Genomic DNA, 27,228 nt, shown 5'->3' on the forward strand with positions numbered 1-27,228 from the left:
AATAAAGGAATGGTGTAAAAATCAGTATATTTATAGTTTAGAGTGGAATAATCAGCAGGACTTTTCCTCTTTTCCTCTGCATTGTTCTGTTCTCTGGAGGGAACCCGTGTATTAAAGAAGGAAGGAGGGAGCCAGACCGAAGAAAACATGCAGGCCAGCGATAGAGTGTGTGTTTAAGGTTGTGGTGATTGCTGGTGGAGGAGATAAGTGGACAGAGTTTGCAGCACAACAGACAGCAGCCATGAGAGCAGAGGCTCTTGGGTAAAGACGCGTTCTGCACTTAAGAGCGAAATACTCACCATGTCCACATCTCCTCCGCTACCGCTCCCTTCCTGCTATCCAACGTGGCACTCATCTTAGTTTAATGGCCCATTGGGACTCACACATACTTTCCAACACACAGAACACACAAATAGATGCACGTGCAGAGTGACCGCACACCCACGCACACGCACACACACACACACACACACACACACACACACACACACACACACACACACACACACACACAGATTGCATCACCACATGTTCTGCAATAAGAGCTCCTTTAGGTCTGTGTTCCTTTACATCTCCCCCCATCTCTACAGCACACACACACACACACACAGACACACACACACACACACACACACTGCACCACAGACACACACTCATCTTATTTTAATGCGTCTGAAGGGGAGGCACTCAGCAGCACAGCAGGGGGCTTCCTGGCAAGTCACGAAAGCACTGAAATCATACACACTTGCTCACGCTACGACCACACACACATGGAAACGCAGACACAGACGCATCACGCCGGTGCACAGCACAGGAATAGAACCCACGATTGACAAATCACAAAATAACAATGCTGCGTGGCTTTTGTGTGTGTGTGTGTGTGGGGGGGGGGGGGGGGGCACTGGAGTGCGAGAGGAAGTGATCATCAAGTCATCCAAATTCCGTGACTGGGAGGCTAAAAGCACTCTTCCCAGTCCACCAGCCACACAGGGATCTTTGCCAGAGCCTGTCCTGATCTGACATGGTCCTCCGGTAAACTAACACTGGCTCTCAGTCTGCAGAGTTCCCTGCCGGAACACCGTTTGCTTGTATGAAAATGGAAATCCCGCATAGTCGGAACAGCGTCTGAGCTGTCATCAGATCCTCGAGGAGATTCCGTCAAGAGTTAACCTGCCCTGAAGCTCTGTTGGAGGAGCCGAGCTCCTGTCACGTGTTCAGCGTCACTCCTCTCGGAGCTAAATGGAGCTGGTGCGTTTTGTGCCGGTCGCCCGGCTGCGTTAGCTAATTCTCTTCTTTGAAACCAGCGGGGTCATTAGCGCGTGCGCCCTGATTCGTTATCTGGATTAATCAGTGCAGAAAGAAACGGAATGTGTGTAAATGCTGCTCCGCGTGTTGCTCGTTGCAGCTCACAGGGGGGCGGCAGGATGAAATCTGGGCCAAAAACACAGTTTCCTCATCCTGCAAAGCCTGACGACAGACACGTTTGGAAACTTCACTCTGGAATTCTGGGATGTTCAGAAGAGAGACGGCGTTCAATAGGCGACAATAGGGCCAAGTTGAGGACTCGCCGTCCTTCAGACAAAAGGACGACCCTCCCAGGTCATAAAGGATTATTTTATTAATATAATAAACCCGAGATGAGTCGAGATTATTGGCTGTTGTTGAATCCAGGTTCCAGTTCTGTGGCTTCTCCCGGGGTTGGTGGAGGATCTGCTTCTGAAGAAGGTGTATTTACAGCAGAAGACCTCCTGCACTGTGTGACACAAAGACCATCTCACTTATTTTGATCTTCACACTGGTCCAAATGGGGGTCGAGGGGGCTGCGGGGAAGAGCTGCTGACAGCACCGTTTCAAATCGGGTTTCTGGAACAAAGCTGGATTCTGTTCAGTTCTGTAGGTTGATGGTGTCACCGCGAGGCCAGTGGGCTGAAAGCCTCATGGTCCATAATCCCGATTTTACAGTGTAAACAAACTGGCTGCTCTCTGTCGAGATGCGAACCCGATACTGAAATATCAAGCTTATCAGCCGAGGACAACAGAACGCCTTTGGAAACGGGAGACACTCTGATTTCTAAATCACTTCTATCACGTCAGTGAGAGCGGTCCGAACGGACCACGTCATCGCGTTCATGAGGTGAAATCCTGCTGGTTCAGAGCAGGATGGGAGCAGGATGGGAGAGTGGTGGGTCACAGTAACAGATGCTTCTCCAGGAACACCCAGCGTGTCTGAGGGATGCTGCAAAGGTCGCCGTTTTGATGTGGTTACAAGAGCTCTGCCCCATCGTACCACAGCAGGACAGACTCGATCTACACCTCGCCTTCACTTTTTATAGCTATAAGATCTAACATCTCCTCCGAGGAACATCATAAAAGCACTCCTCCTTAGGAGCGATGCTGTTATTGTTGGACCAGTTATAAATAGAAATATATGCACAATAAATAAAGTGAATGAAGAGTATAGTGGGCCTGAGAATGTATGGAAGGAGATGTTTCTGACAAGGATGGAGAACAACAGCTTAGAGCCTGAGAGGATGCCTGAGGCCTGGAGGAGACACGTATGGCGTCCAGGACGTGTCTGAGCCACTGTGATGAGGATGTGTGGTGAGAGCAGGTGGAGGAGAATCTGGAGAGGAGGAGGTTTGTCTAGGAGAAGATGGAGGAATGAGGAGGAAAGCAGAGGATGGAGAGAACCTGCTGGTAGAAGGCTGGAACAGGGCAGGAGGTCTGGAGATTTGCTGTGGTGACCCATGAGGAGAACAAGCAAAAGTGGAAGACAGTTAATGACCAAATGTTCTGAAGAACAGCAGCTGCCTGATTAAAGGAGAATAAAAATTAGAATGTAGGAAGAGCAAACATTGAGAACATTAGAAAGTCCAGGGTGAAAAAGAAACTCTGCTGCGCTGTGTTGCCTGAAGAACGGTGGCACTTTTTAAATTTTCCATCCATCTGAAGAGGACCATGCAAAGAACGTCCATCTGTGGGGGGTCCGTCTTCATACCGTCACTGGTGGAATCATTTGTTGTGATTTAAGTAAATCTCTCCATTATTATTCTAAAGGTCTAAGATAATATCTGGTGATAGCCATTGTCGAGGGACAAAAGGTGGCTGTCCATGACTCCGATTTGCCTGGTTGATACGGAGGATCGGACCTGACACCTCTGAGGCCCATGTGCACGTTTCACTGTGTACATTTCTTTATGTTCACTGAAAAGGCTCAGCCAAGCACCCGACAATGGATTTCTGGGGACAGATCTGCAGGGTGCTAAAACCCACTCTGAAACACACACACACACACACACACACACACACACACACACACACACACACACACACACACACACACACACACACACACACACACGGGCGTTGCACTCAGAATCACCCCTGATAGTCCCCAGCCATGAAATTTCAGCTTTGGCACACTAGTAGGTGCAGGACTGGAAGACAAAAACAATTCTCACAAACACCAGCAGACTCTCAAACACCCTCCCACAAAAAGGCTGCCAAGAGTGGATTCGGCCAAGGATCCCCCCCCCCCCCCGTCCCCCGTCCCCTCACGGTGCTGGAGGTTGGTGCCTGATGGGCTAAACGTCTGGAAAGGGCAGATGTTAAACTCTGGTCCTGTCCAATCTCACACTGCTGCTCCCTTGGGTCGCGTCCCTGCAGCGTAATAAGGCCGCTAATATCGCCGCGAACCGATGACCTGCGTTTAATCCCTGAGCCAGGATTAGAGCCACTGTATATTTTGGGTGCGTATATTTGTGCTTATATACGTATTCTTCCAACATCAAGTAAATGTAATGGTTTTGTCATCTGCGTCCGGGCGGCCGCTCCAGTCTGTGATCTGAAGCCATGGAAATGGTTCACAGCCCAGTCAACACATTCTCCCTGTAATCCGCTCAATACTTGCATTAGTGAGCAAAGACAGCGAGACAGCGCGGCATCGGCCATCCCCGATGCTTTCCTGGGTGGGGGTGGGGGGGGGCGGGGAGGGTGACGGATGGGTCGAGAAGCTGGTGAGGCAGGAGGGCCGGGAGCGGCCGGAGGAGAAAGGGTTATTTTGGGTGAGGCTATAGGACAGAGACAGAGCACGTCAAAGAGAGGAGAGCGGAGGCAGAGGAGGGCAAAAGGCAGCCAGCAAAGGGAGGGGGAGTCAAGAGGGGAGAGTGGGGAGTCAGGGCGCCTCCACGGGGGATTGAATCTACCCTGATGTTGCTTCTGCAGCCTTTTTTTTTTTTAAAGCTTTGTGTCTGGAATCTCACTTCATTTCTTTCATGACATCTTTGCCTGGTGTTGTCCATGCATCAGTGCTCTGCCCTCTTTCCTCTGTCTGCCCCTTCTCCTATCTTTGCATGAGTCATATAGTGGCATCTGTGTGTGTGTGTGTGTGTGTGTGTGTGTGTGTGTGTGTGTGTGTGTGTGTGTGTGTGTGTGCGCGCGCGTGGACCATATCCAGGCTGGAGGTCTAGATAAGCTCTCACATAACCAGTGTGAGATCGACAGGTTTGAAGGCCACCAGCTAAGGAGGAGTCATCCTCTGTGGACACACACACACACACACACACACACACACACACACACACACACACACACACGGCTTGGCACTTTCTAATTAACTAATCTACTTGTCTTTTTTCTACTTTTCCTTTTTAAATGTCATTATTTATACGAGACATTCGTGGATTTCCAGAAATCCTCGTGTTCATCTCAGGTGTGATAAAGAAAAAAATGTTGTTAATTGTTATTTATTTACGTATTTATTTATTTATTGTGGATTTAACGTTTGAGCATCTTTTAGCAGTACTTTTATCAGATCTGGTATCGATGTTGAAGACGCCTGACTGAGGATCAAATGTTGCCGTCTGCAGACACACAGAAGCCATTTTAGCTCCCTCCCAACGACGCCGGCTCTCGTCTGAGATGTTTTCATTCTAGAAAGGTGCTGGTCATCAGAGACGCGGATTTAGCCTTCTGTTTTAAATGGAAACAGAGGGAGGGCGAAGAAACAGTGGAGAAAAAAGGAGGAGGAGGAGGAGGAGAAGCGGCTAATAACTGCGGCCAGCGCGCCCAGAGCATGTGCACGTCGCTGAAGACTAACGTGAAATCCACTTAAAAACTCCCTCAGCGAGCTGCTGGACTCAGGTAACACACACGGAGGTGTGTTTCTAACGATGGGAAAGGAGCCAGGGCCACACAGTGTACAGGGTGTGTGTGTGTGTGTGTGTGTGTGCTCTGCGATTCTCCCTGTGTCGTCCAAAATCCCGCTCTGCCGGGTCAGCGACGACCGCAGCAGCACCACGCAGGAGCGCTTTGATACAAAATAATTCGTTTGCATTAAAACACAAAAGTGGGGTTTAAAATCCGGGGACCGCGTCGATCCGCTTCTCCCAGGATGCATCTGTGACGCTGCACAAGGCCGGAACATTCAAAGGGAGCAAACGGCAATCAGCCGGGTGGACAGAATTCCCAGCGTCTTTAATCATGAGCAGAGTGTGTCCAGGAAAACCTCTCTGCACGTCCACACTTTTCTCTTTTGTTTGATGTGTTCACATGAGAGGGAGTACGTGTGTGTGTGTGTGTGTGTGTGAGAGTGTGTGTGAGAGAGAGTTTTCATAGGGGAGATATTCATTATTCCGATAATGAGTCCATCTGGGACAATATGAGACAGTTTACTTCCCCTGTGATTGTCTCCAGCGTTTGTGGAGAGGACGCTTTTCCAGCTCGGAGCCAGAGGACATCGAGGAGCGCCGCGGCCTCGTTAGCATGCTCTCCGACGGACGCCACCGCCGCGCAGATTCCCATTCAGCAGCACCTCTTTAGGACTTTGTCTTCATCTGTGGGGCCGTGCAGTTCTGTCTTCAGGTGCTCAGGACGTCCACAGGAAAACAGGAAGTAGAAATAAAAGTGAAAGTCACGGCAACACGCTGCGCGGCGGCAACAGCGGCGTCCTGGTTTGATGCACGTCAGGGTTTATTGGGTCCTCTCAACGGTGGCCTTTATCGAACCTTCAGCCGCGTTCACACCTAACGACCTCCGGATGAGCAGGTCGCCACGGCGACGCTGTCGCGGCTCCGCCGCCGTGTTCTGTTTTTAGGGCCTCATTACTTTCCTCAAAAAAAAAAAAAGAAGGGATGGAGCCCTGGAGAGGAGAGAGAAAATCCGTTAAGCATGCAGGCTTGGAGATAAGTGGCAGCATTAACTTGTGGAATGAGACAGAAAGAGACCAACAGAGACGTGCACGCACGCTTGCACGTGGCTCCATTCAGATGTGCGGCTACAGTCGAGACGTCTCTCTCGTCATTAATCACAGAGACAAGTCCTCCGTTGGCCCCCAGCAGCTGCGTGCCGGCGACGCTCACATCACTGTTCTGGATGACACACTTATAGAGACTCCAGTAGACCACGGTTCCATGTTCTGGATCCAGAAGTTCTGATCCCAGTGCGGTTCTGCGGGGCCGCTCCGGTCCACCAGAACCGGGTGCCCCCACATCCTCCCTGGGAGCCTCCGATCCATGAGTTGCTCAACGAACGTAAGAGTCGTTACCACAGAAGATTTCACTTCTTCTACTTTTAATTTAGATTTTTTTTTAAAAGTGATTTTATTTTATGACAAACAGATGAAAATAAACAGTAAAATGTGTTTGTGGATCATTTAACGGCCAGCAGAGAACAGCAGCTTCAACTGAATCTGCTTCACCATGAAATATGTGGTAGGAACACGCACTCACGCACACACACACACACACACACACACACACACACACACACACACACACACACACACACACACAAATAGATTTACTGTGTCTTTTTTCTGCCTCTTTTTTCTCTGCTCTTGGCTAACAAATGTAAAATCCACATTCAAATGAGATAAGCCCATCAACTCCGTGTGTGTGTGTGTGTGTGTGTTTGAACAATAATCTGGGTCAAGTTGATCAACACTGAACTCTGTGTGACCCTACCTCCCATGATTCAATGCTCCTGGTAACCTCCTACGGCTTTTTTCTGTCATCCTTTTCAGTCACGAGCACAAAGATACATTCAGAATGCTGCTCTCTCTCTCTCCCTCTCTCTCTCTCTGTCACACACACACACACACACACACACACACACATGCACGTGGGGCAGTCCTCTCTGTGTTGGAGGTGTTTGCTCTCTCTCTCTCTCTCTCTCTCTCTCAAAGGGACAGTCCTTGTTTACATCCCTTCATTCCTCCTTCTCCTCCTCTTTCTTGTTCATTTGTTTGGAAGCTGCTCGTCGAGCGTCTGTCATGGATAAAGGGATCTTCTCGCCCGGAGCGCCATTAAGAGAGACAACCCTGCTTTGTGTTGCACGGCACCTAAGGATCTATTTCTGTCCTTTTGTTTAGCATAAGTGTGTTTACGAGTGTGTGTTTTCTCTCTCTCTCTCTCTCTCTCTCTCTCACACACACACACACACACACTCACACACACCAGTGAAGCTTTAGGGTTGTACCGTAGAGCTTCCTGGACGGAATGGCCACGCCTGTCTTCACGTGCACACGCAGGCCGCCCTCAGAAGTGCAAATGAGCGATATGTTCGGAGACGACAGGAGGACGTGCGTGATTACGGCGCAGCCCTGACGGCGGCGCTCAGCAGCACGCCGCTCCTCCATGACGCCCGTTCCCTCATTTATCGGGGTCCCGTGTGAAAGGACGCCGCCATCGCCCTTCCTGCCGTTCGTGTTTTGGATCTTCTGAACCTGAGTCGGGTCTCCACACTCTCCTAACAACAATAGTGGTCCGTCTCCAGTTTGACCTTTGACCCCGTCCATCACCTGCTGTCCTGTAAACATGACCAACAGCAGCAGCCGGCCCGGCCCGGCCCGAGCCTCTCTGGGACCAGCTCAGGGTTTCTGCAGAGCTGAACCCAGACCTGGAGTTCCAGATTTGGGAGCAACAGCTCAGCAGAGGTGCTGCAGCACGGCGGGAGGACGCATTCCGGGATTATTCCGGGATTATAGCAACATCTTTGGGACAGAATATGTCATGTGACACTGCGTGAGCGGACGGTCTGCCAGGGCCTCAGCGGGTCTCAGCGGGCCTCAACTCCGTCTGAGTCACGACGAGCTTTATGGAAGACGAGCTACAAGACAGCTCGTCGATCCGGACCTTCTGGGATGGCGGTTTTTACAGAAACACGGGAACGCGGCCACTTTGGGTCACGGTGGCTAATTCTGGTTTTCATGGAAATCGATTGGGAGGAAATGGGGTGTGTGTGAGAGGACGCCTCAGGCTCAGAGAGGCTGCTAATTAGGACTAAATTGTAGCAGAGCAACAACAACGCTGACCCCTCCAAGTCCGTCCCTCGTCCAAAGGAAGCTAATGGGTTCCCTCAGATGTGTAACCAACATGCTGCGCAGCCATACAGGAAGTGTAACCTCGTTATTGATGTTTTTCTGGTTAAGACCCTCTCACGGTCCCTGCTGCTCCTCGTTCCTCTGCAAAAACACGGCGCACAAACAGTAATTGGCCGAGTTGCAGGTAGCGGCCGCCGCGCCGGCGCCTGTTGACGGTGGAAGAACCAAACCGGATTCAAACCGCTGTAATTGCGTTTTATCTCCCCTGCGCTGATGCGCACGCAGGCTGGCGTGTGAGTTCTAATTCCGTGCTTAATGATGTTTTTGCTGCGCCACCGTCGACCGAATGAAAGAATCAAATCTTACTCCAAGTGTTCCATTAACCAAACTGCAAATATGCGGCCCAGCCTGGACGGTTTCCCTTTGCTCGGCCTGCTGGGAAATAAGCAAATAAACAACTTCAGCTTTTCTCCGGGTCGTCTCTGAAATGCTTCCATGCCTGGATTAGAGTCCACCTGAGGTTCAGACGTGATTCCTCTTTATATACAGCTGGAAGCTGTCTGTTAACCCCGACCGCTGGGTACGACCACCATCCAGGTCGTGCTAACACGACTCTCGTGTGCACACTTAAATGGATCCGGGTCCACGTCTCCGGGGTCTCCTTAATCAGCAGCTGCTGTTGCATCTTAAACAGGCTGCGTGAGCTGCCAGGTGAGGAGCTCCGGGGAGCAGATGACAGCGGCAGAAGAGCCGGTTTATGTTGAAGCCCACGTTACTGCACCTGAGGAGAGGACAGAAGCAAACACTCCCACTAATGGAACACAAATATCGAGGACCAGGCCGTAGCAGAACCTCCCTTCTCAGTGTCCCTCAGAGTTGAGAGATATTTATGAAAATAGGGTTCCCGTCATGTTCTGGGATGAAGCCCAGAGAAACAAACAACCAAGAACACACACCTTTATTCTCACTCGATTCTAAGTGAATCGTTATTCTCGATCCTGAAGAATTTTTCAATAAATTGACCACAGCAAACCTGATGAAAATTCATGGATGTTGTCATGACATCGAGGAGAAGAAGAACGAGAAAAATAACATTTGAATTTTCACAGCTTGAGGCAAAATTATTGGAAATTATTGCTTGACAGAAGATTAATGAGGAGGAGAAAATGGCTATAAAAGTGATTTTTACCTTCATCTAGGAAACATTTGACGACCTGTGAGTTAACATAAAGACGGTAGAAAGGCAGAAGCGGAGCATCTTAGCAGCTGTTGAGGCTAATTTGCTACGCGGAGGTGAAGCGAAGCAAATGGACCAAAGAATCAAAGTGAAGTGACAACGACGCCCTCCGCAGCTCTGTCGCTACACCACTATATTTAGCCAACACACACCAGCCAGCACCACAACAGTGAGCGCACACTGACCCCTGCCATCTGCTCACTCGCGCTCTCTCTCTCACACACACACTCACACACAGACGCACACACACACAGAAGCAGGGGACTTCTAGTTTTGTCTCAGCTTGTCAGATTTGTGCAACACATCGTCACACATTTTACCAGCGCGTTTCCTCACGTTTCCCCTCAGTTGTTCTGATCAGGTGTGTTTTTGAAATGATCTGGAATAGATTCGTTTTGTCTGTACGCATCCAGGACATTACCAGAAAATAGGGCAGCTAAACACGCTAACAGTGGCGAGCTTAACTCTAGCCACCTCTTACTTTATGTCTGTTGTACGACATGTGTTCGACACTATCCTTCAGTTCCAAGCTTCGTTTGTCTTCTGTGTCATGCTCTTCTCCATCCATAGATGAGCCACACGGCGCCTCTTTGATAAAATGTCACACCGCAGCTGATGCAGATATTAGCATCCAGGCTGCTGCCATGATGGAAACACAAACCCATCCAAATCGCACCACGCTTGAATGAGCTGTATCAAGCGTTTCCCTCCATAACACCAGCGAGAGGACGAACAGACAAGGTAGCCCTTTGTTCAGACGTGCTCCTGCTACTCCGTCCCTCAGAGTGGAATTACTCACACACTCCACTGAACATTCTCGCCACTGACTGTGGAAAACGGGCGTCTTTGCGTTGAAAATCGATTACGGGAGATGCAAAAGGTAAACGATAGAGCCGCAAATCAAGTTTTATCTGAGGATGCAGCTGTTTTTGTTTTGCTCCTTTTCTTTCTTCTGCCAGTCCAACTCGGATTGAGTAAAAAGCAAAACAAAACCCACCCTGCGTTATTCAGCGCCTCGTTATTCGGCGTTATTCCCGTCTCCTCTGCACAGCTCGGCCAACCCGTGAGGCGCCCATGAAGTTCGCAGCTTTGTTGTGATTTTCCCGGTGCACTTTTCTCCCCCGCACCTCAGCGTCGGGGTGAAGACGCCGGGGTTGTTGTCCCGGCCGCCTCCGAGCCCGCTGCATAAAAGCAGCCACACACTCTGTGGTCACTTTTCTGTTTGTGCCACTGTGTTTCGCTTGTTTCACGCCGTCACACACCACCCATCAACACAGTACCCCCCTATCCATGTTGCTGAGGAAGCGTTCTGAACCCACACAGGAACCCCAGTGTCCCCCAGCCCGAGGGGCTGAAGGGGGCTTGGCAGGCTCGGCGTGGCCTGGCCCGGACACTCGTCTCAATTAGCCCCGCCTCTCCTTGGTCGAACGCTCCAGCTGCATGTCTGCACACTCTCACCATTCAGAGACGTCCTCATTTACAGGCCGGGGTATTTGTAGGGCAAACACACGGCCGGGCGAGGCCAACGGAGCGCCCGGGCAGCCGGGCTTCGCCGCGGTGACAGCAGCCAAACGGCGATGGCGTTCTGTGTTCAGTTTGGACGCTGGGCTGCTCTCGCACCCTCTGCACGAGCACAATGGGAGCAGCCTGCAGCTCTGGAAACGAGCAGTTACGAACACCTTTACAGCGCGATTATTACCATATTATTACCACCGGGGTCCTTCACTGCAGTGACAATAACAATAGTAATAACAACACATATTTCTGCGTCATTGTAGCGGAGAGTTGCTGGTTAAAATCCCTTCCTTCCTCTATTTCTGTGTCTAATTGGGGCAGAAATAATTGGAACGTTTACGTTTAATTTCTTACTGACTGAAATCAGAATAATCGTTAATGTTTGCAGCAACGCGATGGAATAAAACGGAAGGAAAACGAAACGGATGAATTACATTGATAGAAGATTTTCTCTGTCGCGTCACACAACAAGTCTTCATCCAGTCTGACTGGTAGCGGCCCAGTAAGCGCACAGAACCGGAGCAGAACTGGGACCGGTGTTTCTAACCTGGGCTGCTGCCGCCACAGCCTGCTGTCACCTTGAAAACTGCAGCAGAAACACTCCCACCTCCTCAGAGTCCTCCTATTGACTGTTGGTGAGCTCCAGATCCAACCGGCTGACGGATCAGAACAGGCTCGGTTCTAAACCCATGAGCAGCATTTAAAGTAACAATAATAAAAACAGCTGCGCGTGCGAACCCACCAAGAAATCACTTCATTCGGACAAGAGCTGTGAGTTTTAGAGCGTCACACACACACACACACACACACACACACACACACACACACACACACACACACACACACGCACGCACGCACGCACACACACACACACACACACACACACACACACACACACACACACACACACACACACACACACACACACTCACATGCAAACACTCACATCAAAAATTGATCATTGTTTTAGATTCCTGATGATTATATTTGTGTCAAGACTCTTTGTGTGTGTGTGTGTGTGCGTGTGTGTGTGTGTGTGTGTGTGTGTGCGTGTGTGTGTGTGTGTGTGTGTGTGTGTGTGTGTGTGTGTGTGTGTGTAAAAGGGTGAATGCTAAACACAGAACAGGAGTAGGGCGAGCAGGTACGAAGGGAAGGTGTGGCGACATGGAGATCTTCCACGCAGCGCCAACTGATCTCGCGCTCTAATTGGCTGCTGTGAGACTTCGGCGGCGACTCTCGTCCCTCCCCCACGGCTGCCCGCTCAACGTTTAGGTCCTGTATGTATGTACGTATGTGTGTGTGTGTGTGAGAGGGAGCCGGCAGACTGTAGTGAGCCACAGAGGCAGGCTCTAACTACGAGCCCAATGAGCTGGCAGCCCTCACACAGCCCTCACACACACACACACTCACACACTCTCCTCAGTGCCGGCTCTCACTTTTGCCTCAACCCTGGGACACAGTAGAGGAAGGAGAGGAGAGGGAGGCAGCGAGCGGCAGAGTGGGAGAGTGAGGGCGCCGGAGTACGAGGAGAGGGAGACTGGCAGGGTGTGCGGGAGAACACCATGGCTTCAGATCCGGGGCTGGCTGCGATGCTGCTGTGGACTATATCAATGCAGGCTGTGGGAGCAGCAGGAACCAGCAGCAACGAAGGTAAGAACGCGCGTGTGTGTGTGTGTGTGTGAGGGATGCAGGCAGGGAGAGAGATCCATAGGCTCCCATCCGGAGCGTTCTCCGTACGTGGCAGCAGCAGAAGTGTGAGAGCTGACATGAAAGTTGGCTGCGAGCAGCCGTTCGGAGGGACCTGCGAGACGGCTGCATGCGAGCTCGCCGCCGCCTCGCCGCCGCCTCGCCGCCGCTCCTGTTGTTCATGTCTGTCGGATCAGCGTCTGCTGAGGGTCAGGCGGCGAGAGGAGAGGACGTGTGTGACCCGCTTCATCGCACATTTTTAGGAAATACAAGTGTGTTTTCTTCCGTCTCACTGACTTTGTTTACTTCCTTCCTTCTGCCCTTCATCCTTCTGCCAAGAAACTTGCTCACCAAAGTCCCTGTGTGTGTGTGTGTGTGTGTCTGAGTGTGTGTGTGTGTGTGTGGGAGAGGGACACAGCACTTAACATGAGTCTGGTCTCAGGAGTTTGGGCGGCATCGTTGCGGTGACCTTTTAGGCCTTCTCCAGCTGCCGACGCGGAGGTCGCGGTGGGCGAGCGGAGCGGTTGAGGCCGCCACGTTAGCGTCCCGGTCAGAGAGCGCCGGCCCCCACGCGTTCGGGCGCTCGTGGCGCCCTGCGGCTAACGTTCCCATTATCCCCTGCATCATTTTCCCATCAGGACTCACCTCTCCTGATGATTGTTGCCCTGTGCTGATTAAAGCCTCCGTGTGATGAGGACGACGCTACACCTTATTTTCGGCCTCCCTATTCCCAGTTAATGAAGTTTCCTTTGGGTGATTTGATTTCTTCCAAATCACGTTTTTTTTCCTACTTGATTTATTATTTTCTTTTTTTCGGCAAAATTCTCGTCGCTGTTGCGAAATAATTCCGCGGTTCGGTTCTTTAGATCTCTGTTTTTACTGCTATGCTGTGACTCAGGGCCCGATCGGAGTTTCCTTTGATGCTCCGTGTTTCACGCCCACTGCGGCACCGAGGGGTTAAAAGTGACACCAAACCCCAAACTCACATTAATCCGATGCTAACGCTAAAAAGATTATATATGCACGATAAGAATAGTTGCTGCTGCTTTTTCCAACTAACAGTTGAACCATTTGAGTCATGTGACTGTTGCTTTTGTAAAGAATTATCGCTAAACGGGAGAAAAGTAAATATTTCCTTCCTTCCCAATATTAGCAACAATTTACATTTAAATTATATACGATTGCTGACAAAGATGGGACCTCGGTGACGTCTCCCTTTGACTGAAAAAAGGGAACTCTTTTCTGCAGCCGGCTGCAGGCAACGTGCTGCTGTGGTCACCATCTTGGTTCGGCACATAAATTACTCACATGTTTGTGTACGTCTGCTTCTGCGTGCGTGAGGACAATGAAACGCAGAGCCGTGCACGGCGGGAGGATGTCCAGCACTCGCAGCGTGTTTCTGTTTGTTTCCTTTGATGAACGTGTGAAATATTGGCTGCAGACGCACGGTGAAGGTTGTGCAGCCTCACGGCTGTTTGCCTGCTCTGCTGTTGGAGCTCCGGCGCGGCTGCGGAGCGGAGCAGCATTACGCACACTCGAGGCCACATAAAGATCCCACAGCAACTTCCTAGAAAGCGTAAATCAGTCTGATTGATTAAAAACAGCGACTGAAAATGTTTGATAATTAAAAATAAAACTGTGGTTTTTGAGATCAAGAATCTTTTGATTGTGTTATAGCTTATTTATTAATGTTAATCTCACGGTGTCAATTAATTTGCTCTCTAAGTATCAGTTCTTTTCGAGATTACTTATCGATCTCTGATCTGTCACTTAGAGCTCATTGACACCGAGATCAAGTGATTAAATGTCAATTCTAGATTAGCGACGGTTATTAGCTGATTCTGTTTTCTGCTCCCTGGTAGTTCGTCTCAGAAGCCATTTAGTGTCCGATGACGCTTCCTTTCTCCAAAATCTACCTCGTTACGCAGCAGCATTACGCTGCAGAAACCGTCTTCAGAAGGAAACAAAGGTGGGAGGAAGTCGGAAACACCTCTTCCTGTCGCGGAGACGAGCGGTGGAAGTGTTTGGCCTCGTTTGTCGTGTGTGTGTGAAGGCGGCGGCGGGTCGCCGGGCCCGTCCCCGTCCCCGTCTGTGTGCCACCTCCCGACTCAGCTGCTTCATTCCCAGCGAGCAGCGAGCGCTCCTCCAGGTTGTTGTTCACGCTGAGGAACATGAAAAGAGCCGTGCGGAGAACAGGACTCGCTGCTAATGAGCCGACTGTAGGTGGACGCTCATCACCACACGTCTCTGCTGCGCCGGGACCGAGGGAGGCGAGACACCGGCGCCATCCCAAAGCCGCCGCTTCGGAGGCCGTTTGAACCCCGTTTAAAGGCCGCAGCCGATAACCAAATAGAAAAAATGAAGCTGCGTCTATTGATCGGCCCCTCACCCGCTATAGGACCCGCTATATGTTTAGGAAACGGCGCCGTACGGCCGCCCGCTCGACGGACGTACGATTCCGAACATGATTCCCCGCTGTGTCCTTTCTGCAGGCGCCTCCAGGACAGAAGAAAAGGAACCCGTAACCCTTTGATTCCACTGGGCAGCTCCACTTTTCTTTGCTCCTCCCGGTGGTTTGGCGGCCCACTGGGAAGGTTCCAGAAGTCTTGTGTCTGCCTGGTTTTGCTGACTGGCTCAGAACGTCGGTTTAATCCTCTCCTTGTTTTAGCTGCAAAGCTACGCGACCTCTTTGTTTTGTGAGGCTCCATTTTGAAAACGAGGGATTTTCCTCCAGCAGCTCCTGTGTTTGCCTGTGATTCCCTACATGACTCCATCATTCAGCGGCTTTGGTCAAAAATTAATTAGTTATATATTCTCCGCCGGGCGATACGGGGAGCTACTCCTGCCGCAGTGCGTCTGATGGAGCCGACGCATCTATAGGGTCCAAAGCTGCGAGCGCCGGCCGGTCGGCAGCGGCGCTGCTACAGCTCTGCTCGCTCGAGGTTTCTGGACCGGGTCTCAACATCATTCGCTCGTCTCATTTCAAATTTAAAGTATTTACTAATAACGAGGGCCTCATCAAAGCCTGAAGGAAGTTGTTTCACGGCCCAAAAGCTTCCTTTCCTGTTTTCATTCGACCCCATTTTCAAAAAGGAGCAGCAGCATTTTATGGACTGAAACATCCCGGATGTTGTAACTCCGTGTTGGCAGTGTCATCATCATCATCCTCCTCCTCCTCCTCACCACACTAAACGCTGTTTTCCACTCGTTCTTCATCACCTGTTGCTCCTTTTCTTGGAGCCGTTTGTGTTTCCAGCTGCTCATCAAACTCAGAAACCGGCGTCAGCCTCATTATCTGTGCGCGTGTTGCTGTCACACGGATGCCGCCGTGCCTTGTTTGCTCTGCTCGGCCACTTCTTCAGCATCGGACAATTGGAGGATTGTGGGATCTCGTAGCTTCAGAAGCCATTTATTTCTGTTGGGTGGATCTTGTATGGATCTTATAGAACACAACCCCAACAACAGGGTCTTCCAACCGTTTATGATACAAAAATACTCTAAAATTCGGTTGGTTAACGAGCGTTTTGGTGCTTTGCAAAGAGGAGAAATTAGATTTAGATCAGAGTGGCGTTAACGGCGTGACAGAAAACAACAATAACAACAAAAAGTGTTTACACTGAACATAGCAGTCAGCTTTATACATCATCCTGGCAGCTACCGAATGGGTCATTTAACATGCTGCACAAAGGTAAATTAACCTAAATACATGAACATTCAGAAATTTAAATCTGTTTTTGTGCAGCCATATTTCTGTGCCGTAACGACCATGTTATAATGGTGTAATAACAGATCTGTTACAACTGTAATTCATCCTTGTTAGGACTGATCCGGCAGCGCCTCAACGTTGTTGCCGCGCCCTCGTCGACAGTGTCCAAAAATGCTTGAAAATAAAATAGTTGGTGAAAAAATGCCACAAAATGCCTCTATTTAATCTCAAAATTAAAATGATTTGACTGATAATAACTGATAATGACTGATTTTTTTACGATCCTATCGTCATTTTTAAATTGTTGTCGCTAACTCATGTTTGAATTAAAGCTTTATAACAGCGTTATTACAGTGAAGGGAAGGCCCAACGTGCTCAAATTACACTCTCAGGAAAGTGTTGTTGAACTTTAAGCGTCTTCACACAAGAGCGATGCTCCGTTTGATCGCATAATTAGTAAAACCCAATAATACCCGACCCGAGCATCAGCGCCGGGCTCCAGCTGAAGATTGGTGCAGAAGCAATAAACCCAATCGAAGCTCCATAAATGTTGAAATTGTTATTTTCCTCAATTTCACTTTAATAGAGAGCAATTTGCAGCGTGATCCTGCGGGTGGGAGGCCCGCGTGTGCAGCACGGAATGACGAGCGCGGGTCCGGACCTTTCCCTCCTCCTGCCCGATGGCTCGTCAGAACACAGATTCCTGCCTGCCGGCCGACGGCTCTGCTGTTTCCCCAAGGCTCCGCTCTTTATTGAGACATCAGCCTTGTTAGCCAGCAGCGGACGGGAATATAGGAGCAGCACGATCAATATAAAGTGGCGTCGGCAGCCAAAGCGGACGAGGCCTCACGAAGCAAGAGCCTCTCCTGGGTGCTTTGACCCGTTAGAAAGCCCCGATGTTGGGCTGGCCAGAGTTCAGTAGCCCCTGGGCCCACTCCGCTATGCTCTCCTACTGGAGCTGTGGCGTTGGGTAATTTATGTTTCTTCACCTTCACCCCATGAGGGAGAATATCTCTCCGGGGTGGCTGAGGATAATGCAAAAGAGTGAGACGGAGAGGAGCTTCTGGGCATGCTTGACAGCTCTATAATGGGCTAGAGCTGCGGTTGTGTTAGCACACGCCTCCTACAGCGCCATCCCTGTGATGCCGGCTTCAAGGAGACTGATGAAGGATGGAGATCTGGCTCTGTTCCTTTACAGGCGCAAATGTCAGGAAAGAAAGAGGTCCGTGATAGAGGGATGCTGGGGCGAAGGAGGAGAGAGGGAGAACGGAGGGCCGAGGCAGATGGTGGGAGAACCAAAATGGGATGAAGGGACGGATGGAGGAGGAGGAGGCTGCGTCTCCAAACTTCCCCCGGCAGGTGCCTTTATCAAATGCAGCGGACAACAGCGAGCAGATAATTCAGCGCTCTCAATTCGCTTCAATCCATTAAAGGATTTAAATGTTCATTTACTTTGATAGAGGCCCAGAGAAGGTCTAATATGCTCTGATAAACACTGCAAACCTGCTGCAATCACGGCGGCAGCACACAACCGTCCAGCTAATAAGGTCGGATTCTCCGTCGGTGCTCGAAGTGTTTTGAGAGTCGCAGCAGCTTGAAGGGTAAAGGAAAGGGAAAAATCCCGGAGTTCTCCTGCCCGACGGGAAATAACCTCCCTCACTCCTTTTTAGGGGACCAGGATGGAGCCAGTAGAGTGAGGCTTCAATTTAACCTTTGTGTGAGTTTCATTCCTGGTCGGGAACATTTTCCATGATGGGAACATTTTCCATGATGGGATGTGTATGTAAAGCATTTCTGTTGCTCCGGTAACCCCACGCTGTTACGTGATTGAAGTGCTTCACATTCAACCGTCTAATTCTTCTCTAATTGTGCAGTAAGTGTCGTTCAAACTGATCCCAGCCGATCCCAGTCGATCCCAGTCGATCCCAGTCCCTCAGCACCGAGGCTGAGTTTCCAGGGCTGCTGGTGTGGAAAGTTTTCATCCTGGACGAACATCTTTAAAATGAAAGTGCTCAGCTTAAAACCTCAGAAAAAAAGGATAAAAATAAATAAAAATAAAAAAAATGAATGAAAAAAATATTGACTAGAAATTTCAGGCTTGAATTCAATTTTAAATTGAACAAGAAATACGGAAACGGTCGCAGTTTTTTTTCTTGATTTTTCCTTTATTTTACAGATTTTTTTCACTTTAATTTCCTTTTAGAAAATGACCCGTGACGCCCTCCTGTACGTCCTTTAAACATATTTCATATGAAGACAACAAACAGCCGTTAATCCTCCTTTAGTTGAGTCAAAGACGACCATTTGAATCAGAGAGCTAAAGACGCAGGGAGGTGTGAGAAGAGGGCGTGTGTGTTCTTCCCGTGGCTGCCGGGTCGGTGTCGGATCCCTGCGACTCGGAGCGGAGCTGGAAACACAAATCACCCACAAATGAGTCGCAAACAGATGCTGATGGATTTAGGCCGGATCTGTTTCTATGAGGGAATAATCGCTCCATCTATCACAGGCCTCATGCAAATATGTCACACACACACACACACACACACACACACACACACACACACACACACACACACGCCGCAGCACAGAGGTGGAGACATCAATGTTATCACTTGATAACAAGTATTTTATTCAGAAAAAACATCAGTTTTAATGTTTTGCACTGACATTTAATGAGAGTTTCCTCCCAAAATAATTAAATGTTAAAATCAGATCGAAGAATCTTTGCTTCTGTCATATTGAGTCAGATTACAGAGGAAGGAAATTCAGTCTGTGATCTCTGCCACCTTCAGTCTGTCTGAGAGCTTCACATATAGATCCATACATCTAATTAGAGCAGTGTTTATGTACTCCCTGAGGAGGACGCTCAGCCAGGACAGCAGCTGGCGTCTGCGTCAGCGAGCTCATCATCCATACATTCAACTGGGCAGCACATCTATACACATCTATACACATCTATGCACATCTATACACATCTATACACATCTATGCACATCTATGCACATCTATACACATCTATACACGGCTATACACATCTATACACATCTATACACATCTATACACATCTATACACGGCTATACACATCTATGCACATCCATACACATCTATGCACATCTATACACATCTATACACATCTATGCACATCTATACACATCTATACACATCTATGCACATCTATGCACATCTATACACATCTATGCACATCTATACACATCTATACACATCTATACACATCTATGCACATCTATACACATCTATACACATCTATACACATCTATACACATCTATGCACATCTATACACATCTATACACATCTATACACATCTATGCACATCTATGCACATCTATACACATCTATGCACATCTATACACATCTATACACATCTATGCACATCTATGCACATCTATGCACATCTATACACATCTATGCACATCTATACACATCTATACACATCTATACACATCTATGCACATCTATGCACATCTATACACATCTATACACAGCTATACGCCGCGTCTGTGGAGAGTTGGCTAAACCTTCCCTATCACAGAAGGAAAATAGTGGGTATTTTAATCACTTTAATCACACTAAAGGCACAAACAGCTCATAAAACGCTCAATTTAATTTCAACATGGTAAAAAGAAATCTCAAAAATTCTGACAAAGAGACACATGGACTTAAATACACTAAGACACAGGTGTCCCATATTAGGGGCGGGGCAAGTGGCCGCTCCCAGGTGAGACGCATGAGGACGATCCAGATGGCCATCACAGAATCAAGAGGAGACCTTTAATGCTGAGGAGTCCAGATCCAGGCCTCGGTAGGACGGAAAACCCGCTGGATTGTGACACCCCTTCGTTGTGGTGTGGCGCCACAACAGGAGGGCAGAAAGCGGGTTTGTTTTCATGCAACTATAGATACATAAGTGCATTATTGACCCTGGTCGGGAAAAAAACGATCAAATTTAATTAGTTCATGCTGATGATGAATCCATAAAGTCAGTGGGACAAGTAAAACCCCCATTTTCCCGCCTCCGGGAGTCCTTCACCTCTTCTCCGGGGCACTCTTTTTATTGTGTTTGTTTCTGTTTTCCAGTGAAACCTGAGCCAAAGCTGTTTAAAATCCACTCGATCAAACGTGCACGCGGGCGCGAGTCTTCTGAAATAATAAACTGCTGTTTCTACCTTCAAGGATTCAACTTGCAGCTTTCTTTACTTGCCAGTGTTTGCCTTGAGGCAACGTCTCAGTGGAAAACAGGGGTTTCCGAGCGTGTGGAGCCATCTGATCACCACTCAGTGGGATGGGACCATTTGAAGTCCTATTTTCCAGCTATCTGTGTTATTGACCGAGGTGTTGTATTAGAAGTCCCGGCCGGGAGACTCCGTGCAATAATCTCAGCCGCGGGTGGAGCTCACGCCAACACGCCGTCTCATCAGACGCTGACGCCATTTTAACTGACGGTAATTATCACCGTTCATCGTCAAACATCAGCTAACGTTAGGAGCTTTTTATGTAAGTGTCATCTCACTGACAATAATTAAAGGGCATCAGCACGACAGACGTATATGCTCGTGCTGGGGTGAAACGATCTGACAGTAAGTGTTGGTGGAATGTTCAGATGAAAGTAATATTATTGATTAAAGAAGGAGCCAAACCTCACAAAGCTCTCTGGTGCTCATGGGGAGTCCGTGAAGATAAAACCCATCTTGTCTCTCCATCAGAAACCAGTGAGTTCCAGCTAACACCCCCTCATCTGGTCGCCTCCTCCATCGTTGTTTTCATTTACATCTGCTTGTTCCCTCCTTCGTACCTGCTCCATAAATAGCCGTGTGCTCCTCTCCACGGTGACATCTGTATCTGCCTGGATGTTTCCCCGGGGAAGAGAGGCAGGCCTGGGCAGCACAGTGGTCTCATTCCCTCCTCCCCTGGGACCGGCCGAGCCTCACTGGCCCCGAGCGTCTTCCACCCTTCATCATGCAGCAAACATGATGCCTTGCAGGAACGTCGAAGGCTTGGTCTCGCAGCACCTGCTAAAATAAGATATGAGGGAGCCTTCAAGCTCCAGTTTCAGAGCTGGCATGTGTAAATGGGAGATTTCTGACACCAGTGCAGAACAGGAGCGGACATTCCTCTGTTCCCCACAACAAACTGGCTTTACAGTCCATCCATCCATTCTCTACCGCTTATCCGGGTCGGGTCGCGGGGGCAGCAGCCTAAGGAGAGAAACCCAGACTTCCCTCTCCCCAGCTACCTCCTCCAGCTCATCCGTTTTACAGTCCAGTTTTGGATAACCTAGCAGATGATGGTGGTGGTGGTGGTGAAGGTGAAGGTGATGAAGATGTTGTTGGGGCTCTCTTCACTCCTCAACATAATTTCTCCTCAGAGTTCAGGTCGGAATGACACAATCAGAATAATCTCATAATCTATCATCATTATTATTCCCTGGGAATTTCTTGCTGCCTCTGACTGGTATTAATTAACTGTTTAAAAGAAGGAGAGTAATTTGTGGAGATCCCAGCCACCACAGTCAGCTACACGCTTCATTAGTCCTTCTTGTCCTTATCAGTTTTTGTCCATGATTAAAATCTTTGCCCGTGCAGCCGTCGTCCTCTGGGAGCGCCGGCGTGCCGCCATGCTTTAACCTGCGATTCCCTTCAGTTTGCATGGAATCCACACCCACACGTGCACGCACACGTGCACCATTTGACCGGAACCTTCTCGTCATCTGTCTTCTCTATAAAATCACAAATTTCCAAATGTATTAAACGTGTAGTTTTCCCGATCTGAATAAAATACAACAAACACACAGACGAAAAATGCTGAGCCTGCCAAATTTATTATACTTCACATTTCTGCTGAGGAAAAAAATTCCAAGGACAGAATAATACATCCTCGGAAGTGCGTCCTGGTGCATCCTGCCAACATTTATTTATTTTTTTATTACATGATAAAAACAGTATTTCTTGGATAATTAATCCAGGTGAATAAATTACAGTGAAGCCTGAGCTGTCATTTCATCATATTCAACGTCTTAATATGAGAAGAACATTTTAATCTCCGTCCTCATGGGCCAGATTTTACCTGCTTCGGTCCAGTTCTTCCCAGTCGGGCTCCTCCAAACGTCTCACGCCCACGTCTGGATTCATGCTTTTGTTTTTGTAAATTCAAATCCAGTTTGAACCTTGAAAGTTGAAACAATTTCCGTCCACCAAGAAGCCAACGCGTCCGCCAGAGAGGAGGTGCGGGGAGAGAGGCTCTCCGGGGAGAAAAACTTCAGGGAGAGTTTGGAGGAAGAGGAGGAGGGAGGAAGGTTGGTGTAGGTGTAGCGCTGCCACCAAGTTTTAATGATCCCAGTGGGGAAACTGGGCCACTGCTGAAAAACAGCAGATCCTTCCAAACTAAAAGCTGCAGAGGGAAGATCTCCCAGAAGCAGGTTAATATCTCCGCTCCTGTGAAGGATGAAGGTCAGGATCCAGTCATCAGGTTAATGGTCCTCCTCTCTGCTGGTTGCTCTTCCTCCTCCCCTGCCTCCCCTCCGGTCCTCAGATCATCGGAGTTGTGTGAGCGACCCCTCAGTCTGGAAGATCTCATCTTCATCTGTTGCTTCTCCAGCGGCTGATAGTTTTGTTGTGTTCAGAGCTTCAGGGTTTTTATCCCTCTGTGTGTAGCGAACCTCTCCAGTCTTCACTCACCCCCTCCCGGAGTGTATTTGGGTCGTAGCCCTCGCTCCTCGCTCCTCTCTCCGCGTCATCATTTGCTTCCTTGCTCACACGTTACCCAGATACTTTTCTCTTTGACGTCATCCCTGCAGTCCCAGCGGTGAGAGTCCGTATTCTCCCGCATGAAGCCCCAATTTCAGCTGGAACTGCAGCATCTGTTTCTGAGGAGACGATAATCTGGGAAAGTTCTGGGAAACTTTTATTTGCTCCCGTCTGCTGCCGTGTATTTACAGCATAAATATTTCTACAGCTGTGAACTGGACTAGTCTCCTAAATAAAACCAAACTCCACGACCTGGGGATCAAGTTAGCGCTCTCAATTGTTGACAGCATCCGTTCATCTCGAAGCGTTCCCAGTTCCTGGTCCACCAGGCGGGTGTGAGTGATGCTCAGACTTGTTTGTTTGTGTGATTTAAACCGCAGAGAGAAGTTAAAAAACAGGAAAAAACTGTAAAAACTGTCTCCCGCTGGATTTTACACCCAATTACAGTATTTGTTTAGCTCTGTTTTTCTAACTTGCCTTTCTTTGATGACTTTGAACTTCCAAAGCTTCCATCCCTCCTCCGTCCTTGACTGCCGTTGCGTTGCGATCCGCCGTCGTGCGGCTCTTTTTCTCTTTCATTCGCTGGTGCAAAATTAACAATTTGCAGATCAAATAAAGGATAGCGAGGATTGAACATCCCGCCTGGAATGTCTTTATTCACGCCTCATTTAGTTGAGTGCAACCAATTTTAAATTCCTTCTGTTGCCATTATCATCACCACCATCATCATCACCATCATCACCACCATCATCATCATCATCATCACCACCATCATCATCATCATCATCATCACCATCATCACCACCATCATCATCATCATCATCATCATCATCATCACCACCATCATCATCATCATCATCGGGATGAAGATTGCGGTTTGAAGCGTGTGTGTTAGTCTGGGCCGGAGCTGAAAGTGGCTTTTCCTCCTTCTTTTCTTCTTCCTGGATCCTCGCGTCTTCGTGTTTTTCATGCATTTTTCTTAAAGAGAAAACACCGATGTTGTTTTGTTTTGTTATGAACGTAGATGGAGTCGCCACGGACGCCTCGGGCAGCTCTGCTTCATGACAGACCATAATTCCCACATGTTGCCTTCCGATCCGGACCCAATCATTCAGCTGCTGATAGCAGGAGTGTGTTTAATGTGTTTGTTTAAGAGAATTTTAACTTACTTTAAATGTTCAAAAGAGGAAAAAAGAGAGGGGTTCATTGTTATTATTCAGTCATTATTAATCATCGGTTATTATTAATCATTATTTAGGCAGAAAAATTCCATTCAGATTATTGACTTTTTACTGTCAGTGTTGAAAGGTGTGTTTTGATCAATGTTGAGGATCAATTTGGACCTTTGATGTGCAAAAAAAGACATCATGTTATTCAAAATAATGTGTGACAGTGATGAAGGCTCAGGTGAGCACGAGGGAAGCGCTCTGCGGGGGGTGTTTGGGGGGGTTGCTGCTGGTCTGTGGTCCGTTATGAACCTTATAATGGAAACAAACTCAATTTCAGCCCCGAGTCCTGGAGGAGAACTTCCATCTTCGCTGCTTTTTTTCCAGGAGCTTCAGCGCTGCCTCCCATCAAGGTCATGGAGGGTGCGAAGGTCGGGCGGTCCTCTGGAAAATAAGCCTTGTTTAAATCAACATCGGCCGTGTTGCACTTTTACCGCTGATCACGAACGCATCGTCTGAAAATTGGACTGAAATAATCGGCCACACAAAGGGGACCAGGATGGAGAATCTGTTTTCCTGGAGAAACATGAGGGGGGGATAAACATGCTTCTAATTACTGGCTGCTCCTAATTTTCCTCCCACAGTTGCTGACACATTAAAGTAAAGCACCACATTAAATCTTACGGCTCACATTTCAGTCATCATTTAAACAGCGAGGCCAAATGAGATAAATGACGCCACCTTCAAAGACATGAGTTCCTCATTTGAAGGCAAATGAAACGAATTCCTCTGGGAACAACTCCCGACATCCTTTTTTATTGTGGCAACAACAACAAGAACCTTCCCCCCTTTTTCAGAGGGAGGGAGGAGATATTTTTCCCCTTTTTCTTTTTTGTCCTTTAATAATAATAACAATAGGGCAGAGCAGAATTCCCCTGCCAAATGGAAGAATGATTAAAGCCACTTGCTCCGCGGACGCTGCTTTCATTATGTCACTTTTGTGGGTAGCGAAGAGCACTCGGAGGAGTAGAACCAACATCCATTTGTGACCTTGGCTGGGATATGAGGGGCCGTCGCATCATCAATACGAGGCGGCGGGACGCCGGCGCCCTGAGGACCAGAGCGGCAGACTGAGGCCTGGTAGATGGAGGAGGGATGTGAGGATGGTGGCACTGCCATCTGTCTGTGATGGTACCCCCCGCCCTGCTCAGCAGCCCAGGCCTCAAATCAGGAGTGACACACCAGTTAATTGCAACACACGAGTGTTTGTGTTTGTGCAGACGGTCTGTGCACAATCGGAGGACTCGTGAGGATGTATGTTTGGAGGGGAAAACATTTCTCATCAGCTTCCAAACTGCCTTGTTAGCCTAAATACTGAAGAGGCGGTGCAGCCGAGGAGCTGCCCATGAAGCACTTCAGCCCCTCTGAACTGTGGGTGCAGACACTTGACCCAGTGTGACGACAAACGTCTCCAAAGTTTCTTCAAAGGTGATCTGCCGTTCTGAAGGGGACGCCTGAGTTTCAGCTGGTACGGCGCCAGTCCTGTTCCAGTTTGATGTCCTTTAAATCTGTTTCCGGCGGCAACGGTGGGCACGTTCGCTCCCATACTGTGTGTGGAGGGTTCATGAAACACTCCGCACAAATTGTCAGCTTCACTTCCTTCTGATGTTGGTGCTGAAAATGTGCCTTTGTGATATGAATGAATGATCATTATACTGATAAATAAACAGTCTGGGGGGGGGGTGCTCGCTCCCACGCTGCTCCAGCATCCCAACCTTTTCTCAATAAAGCTTCAGGCGAACCGAGAGAGATCTTATCAGGAGGTTAGAAGACTCAATAAAAGTGTTTGTAGCTTGGCCAAAAGGAAACGTGAGCAAATGGATTTCCAAAAAACTGGATCGGGACTATTCAGGTCTGCTTTGGAAAATATGTGCTAGTTCAGAGACTCCAGGTACAGTTTTAACTTCAGAACTTCAGTGTTCGATTCGATTTTTTGGTTTTTATCCCCGTAAATTTGTTTGAGTGTTTGTAGCTGCACAACTCCCAGCATGCATTTCTGCCCCGGTGTGCACTGATGCCCCTGCTCCAGGGGTAGACCTGTGTGAATTAGGTCAAGGTAACATCACATGCTGTGACATCCACCTCGGAGTTGCCGTGACGACTGTCGAGCATCATCAGTCACACCTGTCAGAGCGGTGTGTATGTGTGTGTGTGTTGGTGTGTGTGTGCGTGCCGCTGCTGGGTGTCACGCAGGAGGAGGTGATGAAGGAGAGGATGGACAAAGCATTTAAAGTTTGTTTACCTGTTTTTGTTTTCTCCTCTGCAGTAAATCTGCTGGACACGACCACCATCACAGGAGACTGGGGCTGGATCACATATCCATCGCACGGGGTAAGAGCCAAACACCCACCTCAGAACATCAGGGCCACACACGTAGATCCCAGAAATAAAGGGTGGGGACAGGGTTCGATCTCTTAGCTGAGAAAAGCTGCAGGGTTCCAGGATGTCACCTGGAGCTCATGAGCACAACGGACGGCAGCGATGGGATTGAACCACGGTCAGGAGGAGCAGACGGATGCTCCAGTGCTGAGAAAAGATCAATATTAGAGTGAAATAGTGGACGGTGAGTGGTCCAGCATTCCAGGTCTGGAATCTCCAGCCGCTGATCCCAACTGTGAATTCAGGTCAAAACACGAGGGACTTTTTCTAAAACAACGTAAGATTACCGAGAAAAATGTGTTGCCGCTTTAGCAGCAGCTCCGAAACAGTAGTTTCCAATAATTAAAATGGAAACAGATTCGGTGCGACGGCAGATGGTGATTTTGTGCATGTTTA

The 27,228-nt window shown here is 48.8% G+C and overlaps 1 protein-coding gene across 1 annotated transcript in view; it reads left to right on the forward strand.

Annotated features, from left to right (window-relative positions):
• Positions 1-12,383: 12,383 nt before the first annotated feature.
• epha8 (eph receptor A8) overlaps positions 12,384-27,228 on the forward strand; it is a 32,269-nt gene continuing 17,424 nt past the window's right edge. The window contains exons 1-2 of the mRNA XM_003973762.2: positions 12,384-12,722; positions 26,720-26,784. Coding sequence (XP_003973811.2) covers positions 12,635-12,722; positions 26,720-26,784 — 153 coding nt within the window. The 5' untranslated portion in view covers positions 12,384-12,634. The remainder of the gene's footprint in view (positions 12,723-26,719; positions 26,785-27,228) is intronic.

This window comes from Takifugu rubripes, chromosome 19, assembly GCF_901000725.2.
Source record: "Takifugu rubripes chromosome 19, fTakRub1.2, whole genome shotgun sequence".
NCBI lineage: Eukaryota > Metazoa > Chordata > Actinopteri > Tetraodontiformes > Tetraodontidae > Takifugu > Takifugu rubripes.